Source organism: Sceloporus occidentalis, unplaced genomic scaffold (genome assembly GCF_023333645.1).
Source record: "Sceloporus occidentalis isolate IW3139 unplaced genomic scaffold, rSceOcc1.0.p SCAF_81, whole genome shotgun sequence".
Taxonomy (NCBI): domain Eukaryota; kingdom Metazoa; phylum Chordata; class Lepidosauria; order Squamata; family Phrynosomatidae; genus Sceloporus; species Sceloporus occidentalis.
In genome coordinates this window covers 558,920-586,726 of record NW_028317061.1, presented here as the reverse complement: position 1 = coordinate 586,726, position 27,807 = coordinate 558,920, and the positions used below count along the sequence as shown (strand labels likewise).

Below are 27,807 nucleotides of genomic sequence, written 5' to 3'. Positions count from 1 at the left end.
CTTAGTTTCTCACACATGGTTTCTCCATTTTGGCTTTATTTTTGTTGAATAAACCATGACACGGAATAATGTCATGTGTTTTTGTTCCTCTGAGGTTGTTGTTCTGTCCTCGCTACACGTTACCCCGTGGCGTGTGTGTAGTTTGACATGCAGATAAACCGCCCTACTTTTCAATAGACAAGACTGTATGATGAAGTCAGTAGATTTATTAACTTATAGGAAATGTGCGGTGAAACTAGAAAACAATAGAGCAGAAAACATGAATAAACACATGTTCATATACAACTAACATGTTACCTCCTCCGTCGCGTTGCCGCCCGCAGGGGCGCCGAGACGCAGCCCGCGTGGTCGGCTCCCTGCTCATTCCATTGCGGTGAGCTGCCGCCAGGTCCGTCCTCCTTCGAGACGCGCGTCCCCGGCGAGTTCAAGTGACATTTATCATTTTTCCTCCTCCCCCTAATTAGGAGGGTAGGAGTATCTGTATTGTTGGAGGGATATTTAAACCCTCATTTGGCAATACACCCTTGCCTGTGTTAGTGCCTTTTTGCCTACACTAGCGTTTGAATCCTGCTTTATCTTTCCGGTATTGACTCCTGCTTGAACCTGACCTTCGTTGTTTTGCTGCCTGCCCTGACCTTTGCTTGTGACCCCGACTACTCTATTGCCTGATCCCTCGGATACTATTATTATTTTTTATTTTTATGTTCCTGAGTTTCACCCTCGGTGGTGAATGGCCCGCATCTCCATTGCCCTGGTGGCAGAGCGTCCTCTCTCCACCAGGAGGTGCCTTTTCTGCAGCGCGGATCCACAGCCCGTACCTCGGTCGTGACATAACATGTCATCATAATACAAGATGGCTGAAACACAACATGTAATAACATTGATGACATGTGGAGAACTGGTCTGCTAGTCACAACTTAAGACAAATACAGCTGCTGCTCCTGAATATAAGAGTCTGTGTAACTGGTGGCAGCTGTGACTGAGAATAACTGTGGAGTAAGTCCACAAGCTTACCAGTGATGCTGCCACATGGGAGCATGGAAGTCACAGTCTTTCTCTTCTTAGCACAGTCTGTAAAATGAATGCCTCACTTCACTGAGGAGGGATGGGAACAGCAGAGGGGCAAAATACTGAAAGACAAATTCAGCCACTAGTTGGAGTGCCTATGTAATTAAGCACACTACACAGTACATATAGATGCTTGAGGCATGACAGTTGTATTTACCTAATTTTAGATCTACTAAGTAACAGGTGATTGTTATTATGTCCTGATATGCAAAACCATAGAATTTTAAGAGGATGCACTTTATTTTTCACACGGGTTGGATCCCTTTTTGCCTTCGCAACTGCCTTCATTCTTCGTGGCATACTTTCTACAAGGTGCGGGAAACATTCTTCAGGGATTTTGGTCGATATGGGCATGATGGCATCACGCAGTTGCTGCAGGTTTGTCAGCTGCACATCCACAATCCGAATCTCTTGTTCCACCACATCCCAAAGGTGCTCTATTGGATTGAGATCTGGGACTGTGGAGGCCATTGGAGTACAGTGACCTCATTTTAATGTTCAAGAAACCAGTGAGCTTTGTGACATGGTGCATTATACTGCTGGAAGTAGCCATCAGAAGATGGGTATACTGTGGTCATAAACAGATGGACATGGTCAGCAACAATACTCAGGTCGCATTTAAACGATTCTGAATTGGTACTAAGGGGCCCAAAGTGTGGCAAGAAAATGTCCCCCAAACCATTACACCACCAACAAGAGCCTGAACTGTTGATTCTCAAGGCATGTTGTTTACACCAAAGTCTGATCCTGCCATTTGAATGTTGCAGCTGGAATGGAGACTCATCAGACCAGGCAACATTCTTCCAGTCTTCCATTGTCCAATTTTGGTGAACCTGTGCGAATTGTAGCCTCCAGATTCCTTAGCTGACAGGTGTGGTCTTCTGCTGCTGTAGCCCATCTACAGGTTCAAGGTATTGCCTATTCAGAGATGGTATTCTGCATACCTTGGTTGTAACAAGTGGTTATTTCAGTTACTGTTGCCTTTCTGTCTGCCCATTCTCGTCTGACCTCTGACATCAACAAGGCATTTTCTTGCACACAACTGCCGCTCACTGGGTATTTTCTCTTTTTTGAACCATTCTATGTAAACCCTAGAGATGGTTGTGTGTAAAAATCCCAGTAGATCAGCAGTTTCTGAAATACTCAGACCAGCCCGTCTGGCACCAACAAACATACCATGTTCAAAGTCACTTAAATCCCCTTTCTGATGCTTGGTTTGAAGTACAGCAAGTTGCCTAAATGCATTGAGTTGCTGCCATGTGATTGGCTGATTAGCTATTTGTTTTAACAAACAATTGAACAGGTGTACCTAATAAAGTGGCCAGTTAGTGTATCTGTGATATTGACACCAAAGTATTTTTTTAAGACACAGTCTTTGATCTGTATGGAAGCACAATGATTCGATATAATGTGCCTACCAATAACAGCTTTAGGATTGAAGAAATGTAACACTCAGTATGCGATAATGAAGCAAATCTAGCACTCTCTCCCTTGCCCCAGTAAATATGCTTCTGATCTCATTGTGTTTCCAGCGTAAAGTTAGTGAGTTGCCTTGGATGTCTTTGTATTCTCAAATCTCTGCAGTACGACACTGAGCTCCGGAACTGTGCGCTGTTAATGTATCCATCAGCTATCACTGCTGTGCTAATCTAACTCAATTGGATAAGCAATTGTTGTAAAAGTTTGTGTAGAGCAGATTATTGCAGCTCTGTAGAGTACTAAAGGGTTTAAAATGTATACATGGAGCATACGATGGAAGATAAAAGAGGTGATAATGGAAACACAAAGGCCGTCTGAGATGCCACGTCTCCTTGTTCACAGTTTCTTTCATCAGCTTATAACAATTGATGGGTCCATAAAACCTGTGTTAGAAGGGGGTTTAAAAAAACAGTTTGAATAAAGCAAAGTAATGCAAGGATATTGTGTTAAAAAGAGAATATGAAGCCAATTACCTCAACTCAACTGCAAATTGTGCAGAACAAGTTCTCCCAAGAAAAAAAATCAAACTGAGATTCTGTTACTGTACCACTGCTATCTTTAGAAATTGAGTGTGACATTATGGTACCTAAAGCCACCTTCTTCAGCTAATTGAGTTGGATGGTAAATGCATCACTTCCCTTATTATTTTGGTCCATGTCGATGTACTAAAAGCTAATCGACATACCTGGGATCTTTCTAAATGAGCTGACCCTAAGACTCTTGAAATATTAGTCCTTTAACATGCCATCTTGAACATTTGATGTAGAGACATCCTAGATGGGATAACTAAGTGGTTCTAATATCGTTTCTCATGGAAACCTTGACCTGCGTTAAAGCAGGGATAGCAACCATAATGTATTGGTAGCAAAAGCACCATTTGGAGGTCATATATGATCACAGCAGTGTAGAATAGAAACAAGTACATTCCAGACTGTGTGACCCTGAGAATCTGCCTCATTCACCCTGAGATTGGGGCAAAAAACCTGAGAAACCCTGAGAGTTCCCAGGTATGCTGGTCAACCTCTGTTTAGACCATCATGGCTTTAGGCTGAGATAGGTATTGCCTCAAGGGTGACATTGGCAAGTAGAACTGATGTATCTTACTACTTTTCCACTCATGTCTGAAAACCTTCATTTTAGGAAATGAATGAAAGAGCAAGTGTAACAGAATATTGTATCTTCAAGCCTCCTGAAAATATGATGGTTTTAAGATTTTTGTTTTGTTGAATTTTGGGAACACTAAAATGCATATTTTAATACCATATTTTGTTATGTATTAACCATTTGTTACTTTGTTACGGATGTTTCATTTTTCTATTTTTTATGGACAAAATTTGCTGTCTCTTAAAATGTGCTGTTCCTTTGTTCGCAAATGAATGAAGCATTCACACGTTTATGTTGGTTAGCATTTACAGCATAACAGGAAATATATGCTGACTTAGCCTAGGGAATAAAATAGTGTTTTCTTCTTTTTGATGAATATAAAGCAACCCAGAAAATCAGCTTGTTGCACACCGAAAAATGAACATCGCTTCTCAATAGTGAAATATTGATGGAGTGGCACCCGAGTTTATAACTGCTCATTGCTTCAGTGAGAGATTGTGATCAGAAAACCAAGCTAGTTTCTAAAAAGAAATTTATGAATTCAGAATAGTTTTTGCAGCAAATACGTTTCTGTTCCAGAGGAAAAAAAATAAAAACTAAATAATATCCTTTGTCTTAAATATATGAATAATGTATATGGGTTTTTTTTAATAATGTTGCAAAATATGACTTTCATGCACAAAACTTTCTAGAGCATATAATATTATATTATAAACTGCAGGACTGGCAAAGCCCAATTTTTCATGTAAGGTAAAGGCTGAAATCATATACAATCTACTTCAGCTTAACACGAAACAAAATTTGCTGGAGCTTGGTATTTCAAGATGGAGTGCAGAACGCCTCACAAAGCATAAATTGTGACAGTAATAAACTAGAAACGGCTCTCTGGGGACCAAATTCACAGTCCCTGAAAGCGTTAGTAAATTTTCACATGGTTAAAACAGCACTGTGTACCCGCTCTGCTGCCTATTAATGTCATTTTCCTTTCCGTGCGTATTTCTTTCCTGCCTGAGCTGTGTTTTGCATGGTGTGATCTAATACTAAACACGGAAATGAATGCGGGTAGAAAAAGGGCGCACCTCTGTTTTTTTAAGAGTCCAGCAACTATGTTTATGGATAGAGTGTATCACACTGTGTAATCTGTATTCCCGTTCATTGCACCCAAACTGTGTTCAAGGGGACTGTTATTCACTGTTTGAATTGTCTACATGCATAAATATCATACTGTGTGCATATGTTAACTTCACTTCTGTAAGGAAAATAAGAGTGTTCATTACTATTTAATGACAGACTAGAGAGGTGCAAAAATAATGAAGGCTTCTCCGTTCTGATCATTATGATTTTCTGTGATATGCATAGGTAGGTCATAACTCTCATTTTAATCCATCAAGTGTTTGAGGGATGAGTAAAATGGTCTACTGTAATATTATTTTGTCTCAGAAGGTCGATATGGTCATTATTTGTGCCAGGACAGCTCTGCGTGTTTTTCTCACAAAATGTAATTGTGGCCCTTTCCAACAGGTTATAAGGTGGGCAGGGGGTAGGGTGGGACTGGTGATCCCTAGGTTGACCTGGCATGCTACGTTTATGCTCACATTATGTGAGACTGGGCATATCCATAGCCTACGGCTGCTGGAGCAACAGATTAGTGAGTATGGATCACCAATTTGTCTTCAACCAACCAGGCACCAGGCGTTTGCCCAGGGCATTCCCTACTAGCTGCATTTTTGTTTTGTTTTGGTTGAGATTTATCACATCTTCACTGCATACTTTCTAAGCTCATGTTGGAGATTCTTATGCTGTCCCTGTAGATGAATGTCTACAAAGCAAAGCAAACTGAAGAGAGAAGGGAATGGAACATTTTCCACCCTGCTGTTTAGTTACTCCATCCCAGGGACCCACATACATGATTTGTATAGCACTTTCACACATAGTATCATAAGGTATAAAAAGAGTGAACTGTTTGGTCAAAGAGGGAGCAAGCTATATTCTGCATCTATGATTATGTCTGTGTTGCTAGGACACAGCAACTAATGCTGCAAAGGCAAAAGATGATGCTCACTAAGACTAGGACGGCTCAGAAGAATTATTGAACAGGCAAGCTCACAAAACCAGTAACCACCAGCAGGGTAAGCTGGCAAACTGGGGACAAATTTGGCACTGGGAAACTGAGGACAAGTTGTCACTGGGAAGCAGTTTTGGGAAAACGTTGGCACTGAGAAGCTGTTTGAGCACAAAGATGGTACCGGAAAGCTGTTTGGGGACAAATATGGAACTGATAAGCTGTTTAGGGACAAGGATGGCACTTTTAAGCTGCTTTGGGACAAGGTTGGACCTTTCAACTGTTTGTGGCTGAAAAATGGCGCTGTTCAGCTATTTGGGGACAAACATGGCAGACGCAAAGTGTTTGCGGAAAAATATGTTTGGAGATAAAGATGGTACTGGAAAGGTGTTTGGAGATAAAAATGTCACTTTTAAACTGGGCATAATAACGGAACTGTTAAGCTATTAGGGGACACATGGGACAAATATGGCAGGTAGAATCTGAGGACATAGATGGCACTGGAAAGCTGTCTAGGGACAATTATGGCACTGTTAAGAGGTTTGTGAACAAAAATGTCAGAGGAGACAAGCTGTTTTGGCACAGAGATGGCACTATTAAGATGTTTGGGCACAAATAGGGTACTGTTAAGCTGTTTGGGCACACATCTGGCACTGTTAAGATTCTTGTGGATAAAGACGGCAGAGGACAAACATGGCAGAGATAAGCTGCTTCTGTAAAAACATAACAGACAACCTTTTTGGGAACAAAGATGCCAGTGTTAAGCTGTTTGTCCACAACAATGGCACTATGAAGCTGCATGTACACAAATATGGTACTTATTACCACCCATGCACAGTGCTATGTTGTCAGATATTTTATGATAGAAAACATGTATTCCACATATTCTGTATTTTACATGAACACAAAATGGAGTCAGATCCATTTTATTTAATTTAATCATATAGTGATTATTTCTTTTTGTCCTTGTTCTCTCTATAATTGAGAATAAAGGAGTATTCATGTATAATGATGTTTCAGTGTATATATGATACAATTAATGTTATCTTCCATGAGAAAGTTAAGGAGTAGACACTGCATGTCTTTAGAATGGGGGATACATGGTAAGACTACCAAGACCTGAGTTACTATTGAGGAAGTAACATTTGGCGATTAGGGTGACCAAGGATAAATTCCAAACACATATGTAATGGTTTTAAGTTAATTCTTAGACCAGAGCGTCTCTCACAGGTAAATTAAGAAATTACAACGGTGTAAATATGAGTAAAAATCCTAATTATAATGGGTAAAACCCACTGTTATGATTGGAGAATTCCAATCAAAAGGTGGAGGCTACGATAATGAGCCCTGTCTTTAAAAGCTTATGTCTTTAATAAAAAAGGGAGGAAAAGAAAAAAAGATCGCACCCTGAAATGGACAGACCCTGACGGACTTATTCACCAAATTTACCCCAGAGAATTGGAATCTTAAGATTCTGGCACCATATTTCACTCTTAGAGTTACTTGGGAGTCCTAACCTATATAATTAATTTCCCACTTAATTTCTTGCCACTGAATCTGGATTAATTTCTACAAGGACCAGTTGGACAACAGCAACAAGTGGTGGTAAATATAATTGTTTTATTATTCTGAATAGAGATGAATTTTGTCTTCTTCGTATAGAATTCCCTGTTTCCGGGAAATAGTATATTGCATTATTGTATATGACGGCTTGTGAGACTGCAGTTTATAACCCGTGATAATAACAATAATGAAAAGGTATTTTTACCTATAGACGAAGAATATATACATTATTTGCATCTATTAGGAACTTCACTAATACTCTTAGACACAAACAAATTATTTTTAATTTGTCATATTAGTTGAACTAAGATAAGAGAAATAGTGATATCTTTATTACTGCCCTGATTATTATGAATTTTTGGTTGCTGAGTGGACTGGAAATTAATTGTGTGTTAGACTCATAAAATAATTCATATTGATAACTATCGATAATATACTGTATTTGAATTGATTTATTTTTGACATGTTTTAAGAATTTTGTGTTTTATATTATGCACTGTGTGACTCGTATAGATATTTTATAAATTGTGTTTACAATAAATAATATTTTTATTGACTATCGTGGCGATATCTATCTAATTTGAATTATAATTTTCGGCGATCTGAAAGAATTTAGGATCGGAGATAAAATATAGGGTATCTCCTTAAATTAATATTGTGGATGTGGTACTACAATATTTGGTAGCATCGTTATTTTGTGTGTGTGACGAAATATTGGTTTTGCCTATTTTGTCTCATTAATATCCCTAACAATGTACAAACTGGATTGAGATTAAACTATGCATGTTTACATACACTCTCTAAATGAGCAGCTATAGCTCAAACTTGAGGGGGATCTTTATGTAGAATGACCATACCGCTTTTTGGCTTAACCCCTGCAGACTGATCATGACCTGTGACTATGGATAGTATTTTTTTTAAGAAAAGTTGACCCTAAACCCTAACATTGGCACGCCGGCTATGGTGACTACAGTTCCCATTATGCTCAGCAAGCCATTTAGTATAAAAGATTTACATGTTTAAATGTATTCTGACCCTCTCTTGTATGGATGACACAAATGGTGTGTGAATATACAGTAACAGCAGTTGAAGCCTTGGTATGGCATTACAGCTCATGTCATGGACTGACAATGTGCTAACTTAACCAATTTGAGTGTCTGTGATCCTTCTAGTATAGTTGACAAGGATGATTGATCTTGATGGAAATCGTTGAAATTACACTTTTCATGATATTATATCAGATAAAATATTTGAAATCGTACATGCCAAAAACAAAATTTACAAGTAGGCACTCAGTAGCCATGCTTAAAATACAGAAAGAAAGAGGTGTAGTTGGGAAAAAAAATAAATGTAAAAATAAAGATAAGGGGCACGGGAGTTTAGTCAGGCCTAGGGAAACACAAAACCTAAATACACCACTGATGATGCTACAGAAGACAGGTGTTTGTCTTTGAAGGCACAGTACTATTGGTTCTTTATTTCTAGGTTACCACTGTTTCATTCCCAGACCAGCCCTCCCTCATCAAAGTAGGAAACATTTGATGGAGAATACAGTGGTAATGTTGGACAGCTGTTGTGTGCATGATCTTGATTTGAGTCGCTGGAAGCTTTTACTTTGCCCTGCAATGTAGTTGAAATGTTATTATTTCATAATATAATAAAGTGTTGCGCCTGTTATAATTGTGACAGTGAATTACTTATCAATATAATGTGCAATATAAATGAATGAAAAACAATACTTATATTGATTTTCCAGTCTCCATTCGTTGTGTCAAAATATGTTTCCATATATGAAAACTAAAAAATCATAGTACTTTCCGCAAATATATGTGAATCAAGTGTATCTTTTGTATAGTGTTTCACTCACATGGAGATGAGCAATAAGTTTGCTCTGACTTATTGAATTCTATGGTAAAGGACGCAATCCAACGTAATTCAACACAATCCAACACGCATTACGTTGGATTGCGTCATCGCGCTATACCTGAAAGTCGTTTGCCTTGGAAAGGAATTGAGAAATTCAGACGCGCTACAGATTGTTATTTTAAATGTAACCATGCTGCACTTTTTTTTAATATTACATATACATTTATATTTCACCTCCCTGCGTTTTTTATCTCTCGTATCGACTCTACCCGCATTTTTGCTGCGTGGACGGTACAATACTCGAAGAAATGATTCGGAGAGGGCGTCCTGAAACAACTTGTTCGGCGGGAACGGAGCTGAAACTCCTTTACCATAGAATTCAATAAGTCAGAGCAAACTTATTGCTCATCTCCATGTGAGTGAAACACTATACAAAAGATACACTTGATTCACATATATTTGCGGAAACATATTTTGACACAACGAATGGAGACTGGAAAATCAATATAAGTATTGTTTTTCGTTCATTTATATTGCACATTATATTGATAAGTACTTCACTGTCACAGTTATAACAGGCGCAACACTTTATTATATTTTGTCTATTATAGGTATTTTGGGGTTACCCTATTAGTGTTTGCAGCATTATTTATTTTCACTTATATATATATTTATCAACATTTGTTATAGTAATTATTAGTATATTTGTTAGAGCCTGATCACTATTATTTTTATCACTGTTAGTTCTTATTTCATAAACTACCACTTTTGTTTTAATAGCTGAAGTGTGTGTTTATATACAATTCCCTAATTTGCTTAGCCACCTAACAGTAACTACCATAATTATTCCAACTTGTCTGGTTTTATAGCTTTATACACATATGACTAAATTACCCTGCATTTGCTCATGATTATTGCTATGTAATACATGATTAGCATAGTAGCTTGCTGAATTAAAATACCACGGCCTGGGGAAGCCTCATTATCTTAAGGGCCATACCATGTCTCAGGCCATAATATTCCTCAGCTAATTGTATGACTGGTAAATTGGGAATGGTCAAGGTTGGTTTGAAGCAAGAGAAGGGCAGATATAAACTAAGAAAATGACCATTATCTTGAGGTATTTATTGAGAATTAATACAACATTTTTAGGCTTGTACGAACTATTCCTTTGCAACATTTTGCACACAAAATCCAGGCGTTTAATAGAGACTCTATATAACCTTGGCAAATTATTATTATTATTACCATTATTATTATTTTTATTTTTTTCTCTTCCTCCCTCTCGCCGTACTGGATACAATATTAGATTATAACTATCCCAATTTACCGTCACTTGTATGTATGTTAGATATATTATTTTGGCAAATTTACCCTTGAGATATGGGAATGGAAGATTTTGTCTTTTTATATGTTTGTATTGGTCAATTTTTATATGTAATAAAAAAAAAAAAAAATCCAGGCGTTTCAAATGAAGGGAAGTAGGTGCATTTGCCCATTGCACCCTCTTAAGTCTACAGCAGAACCCCTGTGAGGGCCCAGAAGCAGGGCCTTGTGCAAGGATCATAAAACCAGAGAGACACTCCTGCTATTATTATCCAAATAGTTAATGTATTACAAACAGTAACCATATAACTGTCCTCAGCTACAGTATCAGTGCTTCCTAAACCAGATTGTACCCAGGGTGATTATCTGGTTCTAGTTATGTTTCCTGTGTTTCCCATTTTAAACATTGTCATAGAAGACATGTTATTAGAAAGGCTGCTTCATGTGATGATTCCTGGAAAAGCAAAAGGTACTGCTTGCACTATCCAAAGAAGGGAGAGAACTTGAGGACGGGAAATTGATAAGAACATACTTGCGTATCCAGCCATTGGCCACACTAGAGTCATTGGGCAGCCACTGGCCTTAAAGAACTAGTCCGACCTGTCTACCATTTTTGAAGAAGCTTGTTTCTGTCCCTCCCTGGGCCAACGTATTTGCTTTCTTCAGTGAAAATTATACGTAAGGTTGCTTGTGTTCAGTTCTTATTTGGGTCGCTGTGACCCCATACAGTTCTGCAGACTCATCTGCGATCAAAGGAAATGTGTCGTACCTACCCGGCCGGCTGGGGTCCCTCGGCGTCCTTCGCGCCCGTCCTCCTCGTGTGTTGCCGTGCGTGCGGCGCGCACACGAGGGGGCGTGTGTATCGGGCAGGCACGCCTTCCTGCCACTGTCAGTCCTGATCGGGCTGCCGCTACATGTCAGCGGCGATCGAAGAGACGATCCGCCGCTACATGCTCGCGGCGCCCGACCAGTACCTCTTCTGCCTGTGCGGCGCCGCCGCGTCGCTCGCGGCGGCAGCACAGGCAGAGAGGAGATTGTGGTTAGCCGCCGCGGACATGCCGGCGGCGATCGAGTGTTCGATCGCCGCTGCCTGTCCACGGTTGCTGTCTCTTCCTCCCCTGCCTGTGTGGCGCTTCCGCGTCTTTCGCGGAGGTACCACAGGCAGTAGGGTTTGTTTTGGTTCGTTGTCATCGCGACGGCGCTTCTCTTGCGCCGGTCGCGATGACGTCATCGTACCTGCTTTCCCGCCATTGGTCCTATTTAAACTTCCTGGTCCTGTGTTTCCTTGCCCGTTCAACGAGTCCAAATCATTGTTCTCGGGGTGTTTGTTTCGCTTGTGCCTTTTGATTGCTATTCTTGTGTACCAGACCTTGGCTATTGTTCCTTGACTACGATCCTGCGCTGCCCGTCCCGACCTTGGCTATTGTTCTTTGACTACGATCCTGCGCTGCCCGTCCCGACCTTGGCTATTGTTGTTTGACTTCGCTCCTGTGCTGCCTGCCTCGATCCCGGCTTGTTTATTGGATTTGCTCGCCATTTCTGCATTGTGGGTCCATCACCTGCGGTGCCTGATTCCGTAACAAAATGGCACCTTCAGCACAAATATTGGAAAGCAAATGAGAAACCATATATATTAGCAAATGTATCAATGATTTTAAATAACCTCATTATTTTGAACAAATTAAATACATTTGCATATCAGTAAGATTGTTTACCTCTAAGGCTTATGTGCTTTCCTTTATTTTACTCGCCATATACCTAGAGCAATCATCTCACTTCCCATCTCCACATAGACGTGGTTTCCTCGTATAACAATTGGAAAGAGAATCAGAACAACTAGTTAAATTTCTGTGAAGTTAATGGTGGCCTTGAGCTGATAGGGTAATAAAAGACATCATTGAGACCATATAAAGTTGAAGAATAACGACAGCTTTTGATTAAAGATTCACAGAGGAAACTAAACATAAAAAGGAATGATTCTGATTCAGCATGGGAAATTATCTCATGAAATAACAGGTATATTGGCTGAAGAATAAGACAGCTGCTATTTAGCAATCTAAAGTAACATACTTATGATAAAATAGACAAAGACCCCTAAAGCCTATGGGGGCAAACCTTGCGGCCTGCAGAAGGGACCAATAATTTTGGCACTGCTGCATATGCCTTCTGTAATTATTACTTCTTTGTACCCATGGCTAATTCTCACCTAGGCCACCTAGGGCTAATACATAAATCAAGCTAGTAAAATTAATTCTAGTAGCTAAAAATAATATTTCAGTGGGTTTTTTAACTTTTTTCCAGCAAAAATATTTTACTAGCTCAAAGAGAATCCGATTTCAGCGCGGTTATGTATATGGAACCTGATTTCTGCACTTGGCACTAACCGAATCCAATTATACAATTGCAAAAAGAAATATATTTCACAATGAACATGCTAAGTTTACTTTTTTAAAGTTTGACCAAACATCAATTGCTTGATCAGCAAGCTTATTTTTAACTGGGAAATTGCCATTTATATTCTTATATTGATTATTATTTTTTCTGTAGCCATAAACTCCATTGTAACAGATGCTAGAAGGAGCATTGTGGCTATCATAGCAAATCTGAACACCTTGGATCACATTTTCTTTACCATAACCAGGGATGGACTGGAGGCGGCACTGGCACTTTAAGTCTTATTTGCTTTCACTGCTTATAACATGACTGGTCAAGGCAGGAGCTCATCTATTTGAGCCTATTCAGTGGGTCTTATACCCATTTCTAAAAGCAGCGGATCTAGAACTTATTAGACTACAAGTGATCATGTTGTACATGTCCACCAGTTTAAATATGGACTAAAATATTAACTTTTTAAACAATCTTAGAGAAAACTATAATTAGTTTTATTTTTTAACTGGGGATGCCATATTCAGATGCTCATTAAGTGAGCTTCTGAGAGCTCTTTTTGTCAATGTATGTCACCTTTTAAAGAGGGCAAGTCCCCAGTAGTTATGAAGGTGAGAAGAAATTAGGCATAAGACTGCTCTAGTGGTCCAGCGTGAGCTCTGATTCCTGGAGACCCCGGGACAAACACTGAGAATTTACAGATATGAAGATGTATGTAGTTGTCATTTGGCACAATGCTGGAAAGTTGTCATGCAAGTGCCTTTTTAATAAATGGTTCTGACTGTTCTGTCACAGATGTGTGTTTGGAGTACCATCTGTTATGAGATCTATGGATATGAATTCAGTGTTGAATAGATGAAAGAAAAGACAACAAGGCCTCCATCCCTGACATGGATATCATGATATCAAACAATTAACACTGTGCATCAGTGTGTTTCATATACCATCTTGGAAATCTGTTCTGTTTGTGGGCCTCTAGGCCTCCATGCCATGGTATGAATGACCAGATGTCAGTGTTTTCAGGAGACAGACCTCTGACGGAGACTTCTCTCCCTGGTTTCTGCTTGTCCCTGAATTACCTTCTGCAACCGAAAAAAAGCTATTTAAGCGTAAAGAAAAAAAAGCTAATTTTATCGAATACCACTCTTAGACATAACATCAGTTACACAGAAAATGATAGTTGTTTCTTATTCAGATGATATAGGTTTACATCAGATGACACTTGCTTTATTATGAATGCATTTATGTTTTAATTTCACCAAATGTATAGTTTCTTCTCCAATGCCTGTAACGTGTTAGACTTTTACTAATGTCAGCATAATGGAGATGTTTACAAACCCAAACTTCAAGACAGTATATATATTGTGACACAATACCCGTTCACTCTGGTACTCTGTCCGGGAATCTTCACTCACACACAGTCTACCAGGCAGCAGAGACGGCTCAGACACGAGGAGGGTAAAAATAAAAGGCTGGGCCTGTTTTATTTTATCACCACAGGCATTACAGAAAATAAATAAACCAAAACAAAAAGCCTTGCTCCTCTCTCCTCTCTCCTCAGATCAGGAGGCTATTTAACTGCCTCTCCCATTAATTAGTAGAAACAGGTGAGTATTAGGAGAGTAACCGTGAATCTCCGGACTGGATTCTCACCTGCTGGTCTTCGGCTGCTCATAAACTGTGGAGTGGAGCACTGACCCGCCCTACTCTCCAAATGCTCCACCCCAGGGACCCAAAATACACAAATAACATAATTCCATTCTTAACAATACATCTCCCTGGGGCTAGTAGAAACTATTGTGGGTAACCACCCTGCAAATTATAAGGGGATATGTATACTCCCTCCATTATCATCCCCTGCTTTCTGTCACAATATATATATATATATATATATATATATATATATAAATGAGAAAAAATGTTGTAAAGTATATATGCTTTAAAAAATATGACATACAAAGTGAGTAAACAGAAGAAAAATCTAAATCAAATCAATATTATGTCAATAACAGCATCAATTCTTCTAGGCACATTTGCAGACAGTTTTTTTTTAAGAAACTCAGCATGTAGGTTGTGCCAAACATCTTGCAGAACTAACCACAGTTGTTTTGTGGATTTAGGCATCCTCAGTTGCTTCTCTCTCTCTTCATGTAATCACAGGCAGACTCTCCAGCCAGCCCTTCAGTGAAAAACTACTTTCTGTTACATTAAAATATAAAAAAAAATTCTGCACCCTAGTTCCTGTGTTCTCGTGACTTTTTGGCATACCTGGGAACTCTCTGGGTTTGACCTGGAGATTGCTGGGTGAGCACTGCTTCACCGATTCTCCGGGTTAAGCCCCGGATCCTCCAGGTCGTGGGAGCGTGGTCTTGACAAGCCCTGCTCCCCGCCCATTTTTCCTTTAAATGGGGGTGTTTCCCACATCTGGTTTTGCAATGTGTTTTTGTAGTATGAACTACATAATAATGATCGTTTTACCATTTCAGTCTCGGTGGAGGGTTCAGTGCTTTGCTAATCTCTGAAGCCTTCTAAGATATTTTTGTGTATGTCCTTACACCAGAGAAAAATAGCCTGCAAATACAATATCCAGATGGATAACAATGTACCAGTTTAACAAATCCAGTCTTTCTTGCTGGATGGGGTCATTTGTAGACTGTGCGTGGTAAGTAGAGTATCTCTAGACTGTAAGCTCGTTTGAGTAGGACCCTCCTCACCTGTTGTCTCTGTTAGTCGATTTGTTATGTTACATGCTACTTGTAATGTCCTGTCTACCCATTGTACAGCGCTACAGAATTTGATGGCGCTATATAAAACAATAAGTAATAATAATAATAATAAAACAGATTAGACACAATGTAGTGTTTTAGTTTCATTTATATAACTGGTATAATTTACTGATATAGGTAGCTCTAGGATTAAATCAGAATGGTAGTTAGAGCCGGTATATTCCCTGTGGTGGCCTATATGTGTAAATTATACCAGTTATATAAGCAGAAGTTAAATATTAGGTTGTATCTTATCTGTTTTATGGTACAATACCTAGTGGTCCTCTGTCCTGGCTAATGAATATGTTGACAGTAAACCATTTTTATTTCAAAGCACTTCTCACTTCCTAGAATAAAGTTGCACATAACATTTTGATACTACTGCGTTTGAATTATTGATGATGTTTTTTGTTAAATAAACACTTTTCTCTTAGTGCTGATGTCTCAGTTACACTTATAAACAGGAGTTAAAGTGCAGTTAGCTATTGTATAAATGGTATGCATCTTTCTTTTTCACCAACAGGCCTACCCCCGGATAGCGCCGGCATTTTGGCACTACCTGCGGGTAGAAGTGAGTAACTGGTACTTAAAGCTCACACCTCTGTCATTCATCCCTGTGATGGCACTGTGCGATTGGCCTTTACCCTTCAAATGCCAAATCGGTGTGTGTGTCATTTATTGCATTTGAATGGGGTTTTTTCACTAAACTATGATGTTAATCACTAACTTCGCTATCTATTATATAAAGTCAACCTCATCTGAGTTGGCCGTATATAATCTGTGGTTAACTAATCTGTAGTCAACTATGTGATTTCTTCTTCACCTGCAACTCTTAGCTTAGTGAATAAACACCACTGTGGGATTTATTCAATAAAACGTGGGTTTGCAATTTCACTATGCATTAGAATGGACCAAACCTAGGGATGATCTGGTTAGCGGCCCTTTATAGTGCATAGTTAAATTCTTAGCTGTAACCAAGCAGTCTGAACTATTGATTATGCCGAACAATGTCAACCTTGGTTGTAGTAGAAACTTGGCTGGGATGACCCTTTATAATGTGAAGTTAAGCGGTCAGTTGAAACTGCAAACCCAGTCACATTTTAGTGATTAAACCCAATTTTGCACACTTCGATGGCACCCAAGGGTGTTAAAGCTTCAGTATTCTATACCATTTTGCTTAGATTTACTAACCAATATATCATTCTAACTGCAAAACTGAGTTTATCATGACGATATATGCTGTGGGCTGCTAAAGCACCTTCATTTCACGCCTTGAATCAAAAGCACAATATTCAAATTTAAAAAAAGGTGGAAAAAAAGTCATATTGAAGCGCATTTGTTGCATAAACGCATTATGCATTTCACAAAGAAAAGTTGAAAATGAGTATTGCAATTTAGATTAGACAATATCTTGGGTAATCCTTTTAATCGTACCTATTTTTTTTCCCCCAGGAACATGAACAGCTGAGCTATTCATCCACAAGATCCAAAGCTCCCAGTGTTATAATCACAGGTCTCAAGCCTTCTACAAAGTATATATTTCACATTCGAGTCAGGACCGCTGCTGGATATAGTGGCTATAGTAACAAATTTGAATTTGAAACTGGAGATGAAAGTAAGTTTAATGACCTACTGTGCACGGTGCTGTATTTATATAGGTTATAGAAAGGCGGCCAGCCTCTCCAGATTCTGCGACACTACAACTCCAAAGTAGGACTACTCCTTAACTCAACATGGCTCTGACGTGAAAGGCCTACAGTATACAAAGAGGTTCTATTTGAAAGATTAGTTCTGGTGTGCTAAGTAAATAAACCTTAACTGATCAGTCATTTTATTCTTTCCTCTGAAGTTTTGATCACGTTAAAACAACAAAAACTTTAGAAAACCATATTAGTTTCCATGGCATCAACGCTTGCTTTTGTGTCAGATGACAATTAAGTGTACCCAGCACAAATGATGTCATATGAATGCATCATTTTGCATGATTAAAAAATAATTTCTGGGAGCTGTTTGAACATTCCATTGTATTAGATATTATTTTATTGATATTATACAAAAACTCTTTTACAGAGTAACTGAACCTATATTGTACCAAATATGGCATTAGATCACAAAATAGAAAAATTCCCCAATAGACTATGTGTTTGTATATTACCCTAAAATAATAACATCACTGATACTGAATATTTTTTTTTTAATCAGTTTCTACGTTAAACAATTGGCAGAACAGCTTATTGTCCTTTTGGCAAAGATGGATGCCAGCAAGGTTCAATTCTAAACCCAGCTACTAGGGGAGAGAACCTTGGTAGCTCCTCCAGTACATGCGCTTGCACATCACACACATGTAAACAGCACAACTGATGGTACTTCCTTACAGAAATCTACCAGTAGTCATCAACAGGACTGGACTGGCCCTTTTGGCAAACCTTGAGCCAGCGACTGTTGGTACAACACAGTTACCTATACTGGCGCTAACACTGTAGATCTGGTCCTCCAGTGTGCCTCCTGCGGTAGCCTCACGGGCATCATTTATCAGCTGCTGGTCTTAAAGTCCCATGGTGACTGTTTATCTCCAGTCTGGCCATAAACGTGGGAAACAACGTACATTATGGAACTACCTTCTTGTTATACTTGGGCATAACTAGCTGAGGGTGAAGTCCCCATGTATGTATCTAACATAGCGAAAAATAACCAAAACTAGACATTTATTAAATAAGTAAAGGTTAATAAGAACCCACTTAAAATAGTACTATTTTTAGAACTTCTGCAAACAATCCTATTTTTAGAAAATATATTATAAAGTACTCCTTTTCAACTTAATTAAAATTAATGCAAAATAGGCACAATTTTCTGCTACCAAACATGCTTGGAGTCAATTTAATTGTGCTATTGTTCTCTCTCTGAGAAAATAAGAGATAGCTTTTATTCAGAAATTATACATTTAAAGGATTAATATCTGCTACCGATAATGGTTGCTGAGTTGCATATTGCTGCCTATATAAAATATGTCTCATTAAAACAAAAAAAAACATACAGCAGGAATGAGCAGTGTGGGGTAGTTACTTCAAGGTTCTTTCCGGAACGCAATTTGTGCCGCCTCAATAATTCACAATAGAATCAGATGCATCATTACCAGGAGCAGCCGCATACAGCCAACAAATTCCATTTTTAAGTTATTATTAATAGTAAGTTACAAAGCAGATCCACAAATGGCTGATCTTGCATCACCAAAAAGCCATTTTAAATCAACCGTACAATGTATACATTTTTTAAAGCTGTTCTCTTCCACTAGATAAAGTACTTCACTTTCTATGCTAATTCTTCACCCTTTGTTTAACCCTTTTAATCACAGCACACCCACTTACATTTAAAATTTAAAGTCAATTAATATGGCTCAAATAATGAGCCAATTGAAATCCCATAAAATGCTACTTCAGTGTATTGCAACAAATACCCAATAATTATTGGTAACCCGGTAAAGCATATAATTGGATAATTTCCCATTCAAGGGCACGGGCTACAAAAGTGGTCAAGTGATTAACCCTTTCAAGTCTTGCATTGTTAATCTTGAGAGTTTTTAATGTGTTCTGTTTTCCCACTTGTACATAAATATGTAAAATATATTGTTGTGGCCCGAGATGTTGAACAGTGCTGTAAGTACAACATGGTGGTCAGACCCCATTTATTAGGAGGTTCCTTTAAATGGGGAAACATAGTAAGTGTATACTAGTGTATACTACAGGGCTGTCCAACATGATACATTTTTATAAGTATGCATAATTAAAGGACACATCGAATCACCCTTAGGATGCATTGTCTTAGTCTGTCAATTATAGTCTTGTCATACCCCTTGAATATATGTATTGTAAGAAGCTCTGCGTAAATTGTTGGTGCTATATAAATAAAAGATAATAATAATAAAAACAAAATTTAACCTATGTCACACAATTCTGTTCTGGTTCTAGTTCTGGTTGTCCTTTGTACTGTAACAAGGCCTCCGCTGTAGTATCATGGCCTCTGGGTGAAATTAGTGAAATTAGTCTCAGATCTTACCTGAATAAGAACATTTATTTAATTTATTTAATTTGTTTTTGATTTTACTAAGTTGAAAGTCTTAGTTTTGCATAGCACATGACCAAAACCCAAACTCCCCAGTTCCCTAATAAAGACATGTACATGTTAGATGGAAAATATATAGCTTTATTGAAGATTTCCAACTACCAAAGTCATTATCAAACTGACCATCACAATTGAACAATAACAACATTTCCCCAACAGTAAAATAATGACAGTGACCCCCAATATTATAAATGTTAGAACTGTTACCACCCTACCACTTACAAAGTGCCACAGTCCAGCGTGAAACCTACCATGTCAACTTGAACCAAGTCAAATTAGTTATCCCTACCAAAAACCCACTCTAGCATGTGTTTTAACCAATCTAGTCCCACCACTGTGACAAAACCCATAACACCTTATACCAAAGAAATCAAACTAACCCATTAAGCCTATCTCCTAGCTCTGTCAAGTCCCACTCCACTAAACTGCGCTGCTCCATGGTCTACAGGAATAAGTTTATATAACAACAAAAAAGTGATGTGTGCCTTTAAGACATGGAGCGCTGGGATATGCAGTCAGTCTATGGAGGTTGCACTGAGTTGGCACAGCCTCTATAGCATACATAGGTTGCGAGGGGAGCTCCGCAATAAGCAGTCCATTGTACAAAGGGACATCAGTGAAGCTTTATCGCAAAAAAGAGACCTCCTACCCTAGGATCAGACCAAATCAGCCTAGGCCTGGATGCATCACGGGATTAAATTCTGAGTTTCTACATCGGTGAAAATGAGCAGGCAAAGTAAGCCAAATGGTTTTGTTTTAAGAGTTTTCCTAAATGATTTTGAGATTACATAAAAGGGATAAATCCTGCATCAAATGGTTTTGTGTTAAGTGAAACACAAGGCTTATCTGATCACTAAAATTATATAGGGCACTGTGAAAATCAAGGGGTAGCCCATGTTGGGCGGTAGCAAGTTAATGGGTGTTATAATCCAGATTTCATGGATACATTTTGCCACTGTTATTCCTTCCTTTTTGCCATAGTAGCTGAACATTTTCTCTTTCCTGTTTGTTACAGCATCAGATATGGCAGCAGAACAAGGACAGATTCTAGTAATAGCTACAGCTGCGGTTGGAGGATTTACTCTACTGGTCATCCTCACTTTATTCTTCCTTATCACCGGGAGGTAAACATTTTTCTGTTGAATGAGTATTAACTGAACACTGAAATCTTTAGACTGTAATTTTGGAGCTAAGAGCAACTTTCTTGTTAACCATGTATGTGTCAGAAATTAAAAGATAACATCTTTCAAATCCATCTTGCATGTGTATGCATAATGTATGCATGAGCACGTTTCACAAAATCCAGGGATGCATTTGCCTGTGACCCACAGATCCTGTAAAAGCTTTAATCCTAGCCCTAGTCATCTGAAAACTACTCAGCCAATGCACCGACAATTGACAAAATTCCAAGGACAAAAGTAACATCTCGCCACACTGTAACTGTTCTTTCATATGCTACAGGTTTCATGCCTAGTTGTAGAAGGAAGCCATTATTAGCACTGGTGTTTCTAAAAAGAAAAGTTAAGCTTTGGTTAGTTCTGGCTTAAAATATAACTGTTTTACAACTTTCCACACAAACTATTTTTGTCGGAGCAACAGTCTATCATCATTAGTGGTCTCTTACTTGATGTAAAATACCCAAAAAGTGTCTGCGCGCAAAAAAATAATAAAAATATACGTGAACCAATCAATCAGTGAAATGGAAATAACATATAAATACCCTTCTGAAGAGAGTATACACATTGAGTATCCAGCATGCTTATAAATAAGGAAACAAAAAAGAACAATATATAGTGTAATACGTATGGTATAAATTATAGACCTATCTCCCTATCTAACTTCAGTCTTTCACCAATCTGAACACCTCTGCTAGTTTTTTTTTCTTATTCTATTGTTCTTAATGTTCTCCCCATTTAAGCCAGTCCTTCCACTGGTTTACCATATCCTCCTGAATAAAATGCAAATGCCTATACCTGACCTACAGAGCCCTTAATAACTCTACACTGCCCTATATCTCTGCTCTTATATCTGAATACTCTAACTGCACTATTTGCGCTGCCCAAGACTTGCATCCCTCTGTTACCCTACCCGCTCGTGTATCCAGCAATTTATCAATTTTGGTAAATTCGGCAATGCGTACGAAGCCACAAAAGCAAGGCCAGACCCCTCACATAGTTTATGTAGAAGTGTGAATGCATGTGTGTGGATGACAAACCGCTGCCCAGTAGGCGCACAGAACCCATACTAATGAAACCAGTTACACATGTGTTTAGCACAAGCAGAGTGGAGTTACTACACTGGTAGTACTCGATGTATGTCATTGTTATTGTCAATTGTGTGTATTGTCATTTTTAATGTTTTTGTTAAACGCATATGATAGCTCAGTGGTCCATTAAAATATATGTGGTGTTCCCCTTTCTTGACTATGGAAAAAACATGCCTAGGTTTATGGGCAAATAACACTTATTTCCTTTCCTCATATAAGTAAGTAATACATATGTGATTAGTCGTGCCCTATGGTTCTTGTTCGCTAGTGGAACAGAAGACTCTTCCAGGTAGCCTTCCAAATATCATGAAACCTCCGTTTCTATTGTGCTTAGCAAATATAGCCCTACAGCTGGTCAGTTTTTGATAGCAGGGCCTGCCTCTCACTTTAAACACACTACATAGTCTACATTAAATTAACCTATAAACCAGATTCTCCATAGGAAGAGTAATTTTATTGCACATTAGTACATTATCCCCAACTGTTTCTCTGTTTAATACGTATTCAGTGCTGTGCAACATTAAACTTCTCTGCCATATCATATGTCATTTATAGATGAGTGTTACAGTTTCTCTTCTGCAGTGCCTTGACTTCATGGCCGTTTTTATGAATTCATTCTGCTTTTGTCAAAGGTGAAGTGCCTTCATGATGATTTAATTAGGAGACTGTTATTTCTTGTTCAGCATACTAATTACCAAGAATAAGTGCCTGAAATGATTAGCAAGGAACTCGTTTACAAGAAGTAGTATTTCTCTTTTACGAAGTGTCATACGGTGATTGTTAAAGAAAAAGAAACATATTCTCTCTAGAAATGGACTGGAGATTTGCCAACCGTTATGTTCCTTTCTGCGAGCTAAAGGCCATTCAACAAGTTTTATAGTAGAAAAGGTCAAACTTTTTGTTTGAATCATCTTAATTGGCATCAGTTTGATGCTAGTTCCAATGATTCTTAATAATTTATATGTATTTTTTATCTTCTTACAAAATATCTTAGATACAAAAGTCTCATTAAAATTTGAAAGGTAGCAGTTATATCCTTCACACACATCTGGTAATTGCATTTTAAAATGGAATATATGAATGTTCGAAAGGAGTCACACCTTTGACATTGAGGTTGCAAAAGAATACTGAGTTTCACCTATATATGAAAAATATATCCTTTGGCATTTACATAGATCCACCCTTGATGAGTGGTGCAATCTAGATAAGACATCTCGTGTGTTGCAAGCCTCACATCACCAAGTACAATGCCAAGCGTCAGATCGAGTGTTGTTAAGCACACCGTCGTTGGTCTCTGGGGTAGTGGAAACTTGTTGTGTTGAGTGATGAATCACGCTTCTCTGTTTGGTAGTCTGATGGGGGAGTCTGGGTTTGGCAGAACGTTACCTGCCTAACTGCAGTGAGCCAACTGTAAAGTATGGTGGAGAATGGATAATGATATGAAGCTATTTATCAAGGGTTGGACCCTTTTCTTTCAGTGGAGGGAAATCTTAATGCTCCAGTATATCAAGGGTAGATTTCTTAGATTATTATTTTGAGGAGCTACTTGTACCAGTATTGTTCCTGGAAGAGGCCTAGATGCTCATCTAAAATGCATATTCCAGGCTATCAAACTTTAAGTCACAACTTTGTGGAAATATCTTTTTTAAAACACTGCCTGTGAAACAATAATTATTGTGGCCCTAGGCAATATGTGTAACAATTCTCTACATGCTTATGGTTTGTAGTATACATTCATTTAAAATGTCTACATGTGCTGCAGCACAGGAAATCAATATTTCGTTGGACTTGCTAATGTCCACACCATTCCAAACAATTTAAACCGCTCAAATCTGCGTGCTGTGCACAGAATGACATTTAATAATGTTTACAATCAGTGGGCCTATTGTCCTATATAATGTACATCTCCTGGTCTTTTTATTATACTGCCTTTGTGTACATGCTAAAGAAATGTTACAATGAGTTCCTATATTAATTCTACTTTTGCATCATGCCAGCTTACAACAAATGCAGGCAAAAAGCCTGACTTATTGTGTTACCATTGGCAATTACTTAATAATCAGCTGAGAACTATTTAATACAGTGCGAATGTGACAATTGGAGAAAAGAAAATTAAACTGAGGCATTTTTTATGCATTCATTTACACTGATTTTCTTTTTGTTGGCGATTGTTTTCACTTTTCCGAGAAGAATGCTTTCCATTCTACCACCATCATGCTTAGTTTCCTTTAATAATAGTAGAATAAGGTGTCCTTCTTTAGAAGTGAAAGCCTTCTTAAATTTCCAGATCTCTCTGACTTTCCTCCTCTCGTGTCCCTCTTTTCTAGGAACTCAGAATGTTTGCTGTGTAGAAATTAGTAGACATACCAGCAAGAGTAGAAACTAGAAAATGTATTTATAGATTTAATTGTGTGCATATATTCCATGTTGCCTCTCATAGATGGCTTGGTAAAGCTTATCCCTAGCCATACCCTTAAAACAAAACTTTCCCTCTTAGGCCATTTCAAAGGAAAAGTACTCCTAGAGCAGAATATAAAGTGATATATACAGTAATGTAGGCAGGGCCGCCATCAGGAAATCTTGGGTCTAGTACAGTATTAATACCTGGGTCCAGTACAGTATTAATGCCTCGGTCCCCATGCCTCTCTCATTAGCCCGCCCCATGCTCATCCCATTGTCCCACCTATTGCTCCAACCATCACTCCACCTTACGATCTTTCCATAAGCATACCTTATGAGAGCAGGGGCTCTTACAGTAACACACACTAACACCATACACTGATGCACAGGGGTGCTAACACCATACAGCAGTAGCCACACACTCCAACTCAACTGGAGGATATCTGCACTAATGCTGATGCCATACACACACAACTCAACACTTGTATACATGCACACATTATCCAGCAACAAACACTAACATACACACTGACTCTAACACTATATACAATACTAAGAAGGTATGAAAAATACCGTAAAGTAAAAATCTAAATTTTTTTTTTTAACATTTAACAAAAATGGAAAGTGAGTGAACACAAGAAAAAATCTAAATCAATTTCCAGATGTTCTTTCCAAGCTCTTTTGAAGAAGCACAAAGAAATGGGCAGTTCTAAGGACCATAGATGCAGAGGTCATTCAAGAAAATAGTGCAGCAGATGAAAGGTGCATCATGCTTACTTCCTTTCACAATCAGAAAATGCCCAGTAGTGCCATCAGCTTAGCATTGGCAGAAAACAGTGGGACTAGCCCTGTTTGTATTTTGTTATATAATAAAAATTAATTATTAATATGACTGATTTTAAGCAGCATTATTCACACCTCCCTAAAACTAAAACTAAAACTCCCTAAAAATATATATATATATATAGTAGAGTAGAGGTTGTAGCCGTATTAGTCCAGTAGTGTCAATATCAAAAAACAGATGGAATAAGTATCTTGTGATAATACCTTTTTTATTTGGACTAACAGAATTTTGGAATGACAAGCTTTCGGGAGCTCTTCTCCCTTTCTCAAGTCTAAAACATTTCTCAGAAATGTTTTAGACTTGAGAAAGGGAGAAGAGCTCCCGAAAGCTTGTCATTCCAAAATTCTGTTAGTCCAAATAAAAAAGGTATTATCACAAGATACTTATTCCATCTGTTTTTTGATATATATATATATATACTGTATGTTTTATATAATCTAATGTAACAGGACAGTTGGAATTTCTGGTAGTACATAAGCCACAAAAAGGCCTAAATGACATGACCTGAATAGCATTGATCTAGCTGAATAACATTGATCTAGCTAAAGAACATTGATCTAGCTGAATAACATTGATCTAGCTAAAGAACATTGATCTAGAGTAAGGACAGCCACAGTGTCTGGGATGAGGCTTGTAGAACTAATTGATGCATACATAGCATTTATAGAAATTTCCACCTTAAGGTCCATTTCTTCCTGTACCCCTGAACAATTGAAAAAAACTGTTCATATTGTACATTGGGTCAATATCAAGAGGCTCCTGACTTTGAAAAGAAAGCCTATTTATAATTAGGCTACAAATCTAGTTACTTTGTGCAAGTTTGTAGACCATGGAGTCAACAATTACATAGTAGTATTTTTGTCTGCCACTTTTAGCATGCAGAACAGTGGGAAATGTAGCCTATGAAAAAAATATAAATAACAATAAACATAAAGGTGAAAGCGCACATGCCCCAATACACAACCTCAGAGTAAATCTGTATATATACTTGCAAAAAATGTGGTATAGACCTCTCTTTTAGCCCTGTAAATTGAGACACAGAGAGATCATAGTGTAACCCATAAATGCAGTAATGATTGTAATGGGGTATAGAATAGACTCACATGGGATAGAGCCGTGAACAAGCTCTATATAAACAGTGTTTTTAAATATACTTTTTATATTTGGGGAAATATAGGTTTTTATACCTAGTTCTCCTTATTTTAATAATAAAAGAATCCAAAAGGAAAAGAACTGTGTAGATCCTTTTACTACCTGGAGTGGGTTGAGAAGGAAGGCATCCTTTCGTTTACACCCCAAGTGGGCACCTGGAGCTGTTTATATAGAGCCTGTTCACGGCTCTATCCCATGTGAGTCTATTCTATACCCCATTACAATCATTACTGCATTTATGGGTTACACTATGATCTCTCTGTGTCTCAATTTACAGGGCTAAAAGAGAGGTCTAAACCACATTTTATGCAAGTATATATACAGATTTACTCTAAGGTTGTGTATTGGGGCATGTGCGCTTACACCTTTGTGTTTATTGTTATTTGTATTATTTTAGTGGAAATTTAAAGTGGTTTTTTCACGAGGTGTGTTATAAGTTGCACTTTACTTTACACTTATTGTTAATTATTTGATTTTGTTATATATGAAAAAAATATAGTTTACTTAATTAAAGGAAATTAGATCACAGAATGACAATAAGGCTGTATTTTATAGTATTAAAAAAACTACACAGAAAAAAAGCATAAATAATTATCAGCTAAAAGAGGAATTTAGCAGATGTTTGAAAGAGTAAATGCACCTTTAATAGTGCAGATAACATCCAGTGTTTCATTACCATTTCTTCAGAATCCAATTAGCTATAATCCCTTCAATATTTATAGGAAGCCAAGAACAATCGCATGACTTCACTTTCCTCACAGCGCTGATTGAAGGACCCGTGGTATGCCTTAGCTAATCACATATGATGAGGCTGTATTAAGCATCTTTAAATCTCTGCTTCCCATTTGACTTCCACTTAAAGAGAGACAGCTTTTTTATCGCCTCAGTGATGGAAAAATCATGCCTTTCTTTGGTTATAGGGAAACTTCTACCGTGTTTTTCAATGGTGGTGCTTATACTTACCTGCACTTTTGTATGAGTGTCCTTAGTACCGGTTCCCCGCAATGCAAGCTTCTTAATGGCTCTCCAGCATTGTCTGTTTCGCTGACTTCAAACACCTTACATGTGAAGCCACGTATTCCTGAAAATAAGGTCGCCTTTCACACACATCTTGTGTATGAGACATCAGGCACCATTTGCTGCACCCATATTTATAAGGTTATGTTGCACACTGCATTGCATGTGATTCAGCTGGTGCAGCGTTCCAATCTTCAGGAGGCTTTCGGGTCACAAGGACAAACTTGAAGCGTGCACGAGGATTATAGTTAAGCGAGAACTTATGTAAGTAAAATAATATAATTATGGGGTTTAGGCTAATGGGGGTCTAACTATGTGTTATTCCAATGAAAGAAAACTCCAACCTCCATATGCACGGTAATGCAGGGGTCGACACATTTAGTTTGGATCA

General features: G+C 38.2%; 1 protein-coding gene across 1 annotated transcript in view; it reads left to right on the top strand.

Annotated features, from left to right (window-relative positions):
- Positions 1-27,807, top strand: part of LOC149285296 (ephrin type-A receptor 6-like) — a 314,092-nt gene that overhangs the window by 196,002 nt on the left and 90,283 nt on the right. Inside the window, exons 6-7 of the mRNA XM_089495515.1 lie at positions 17,071-17,233; positions 20,753-20,861. Coding sequence (XP_089351641.1) covers positions 17,071-17,233; positions 20,753-20,861 — 272 coding nt within the window. The remainder of the gene's footprint in view (positions 1-17,070; positions 17,234-20,752; positions 20,862-27,807) is intronic.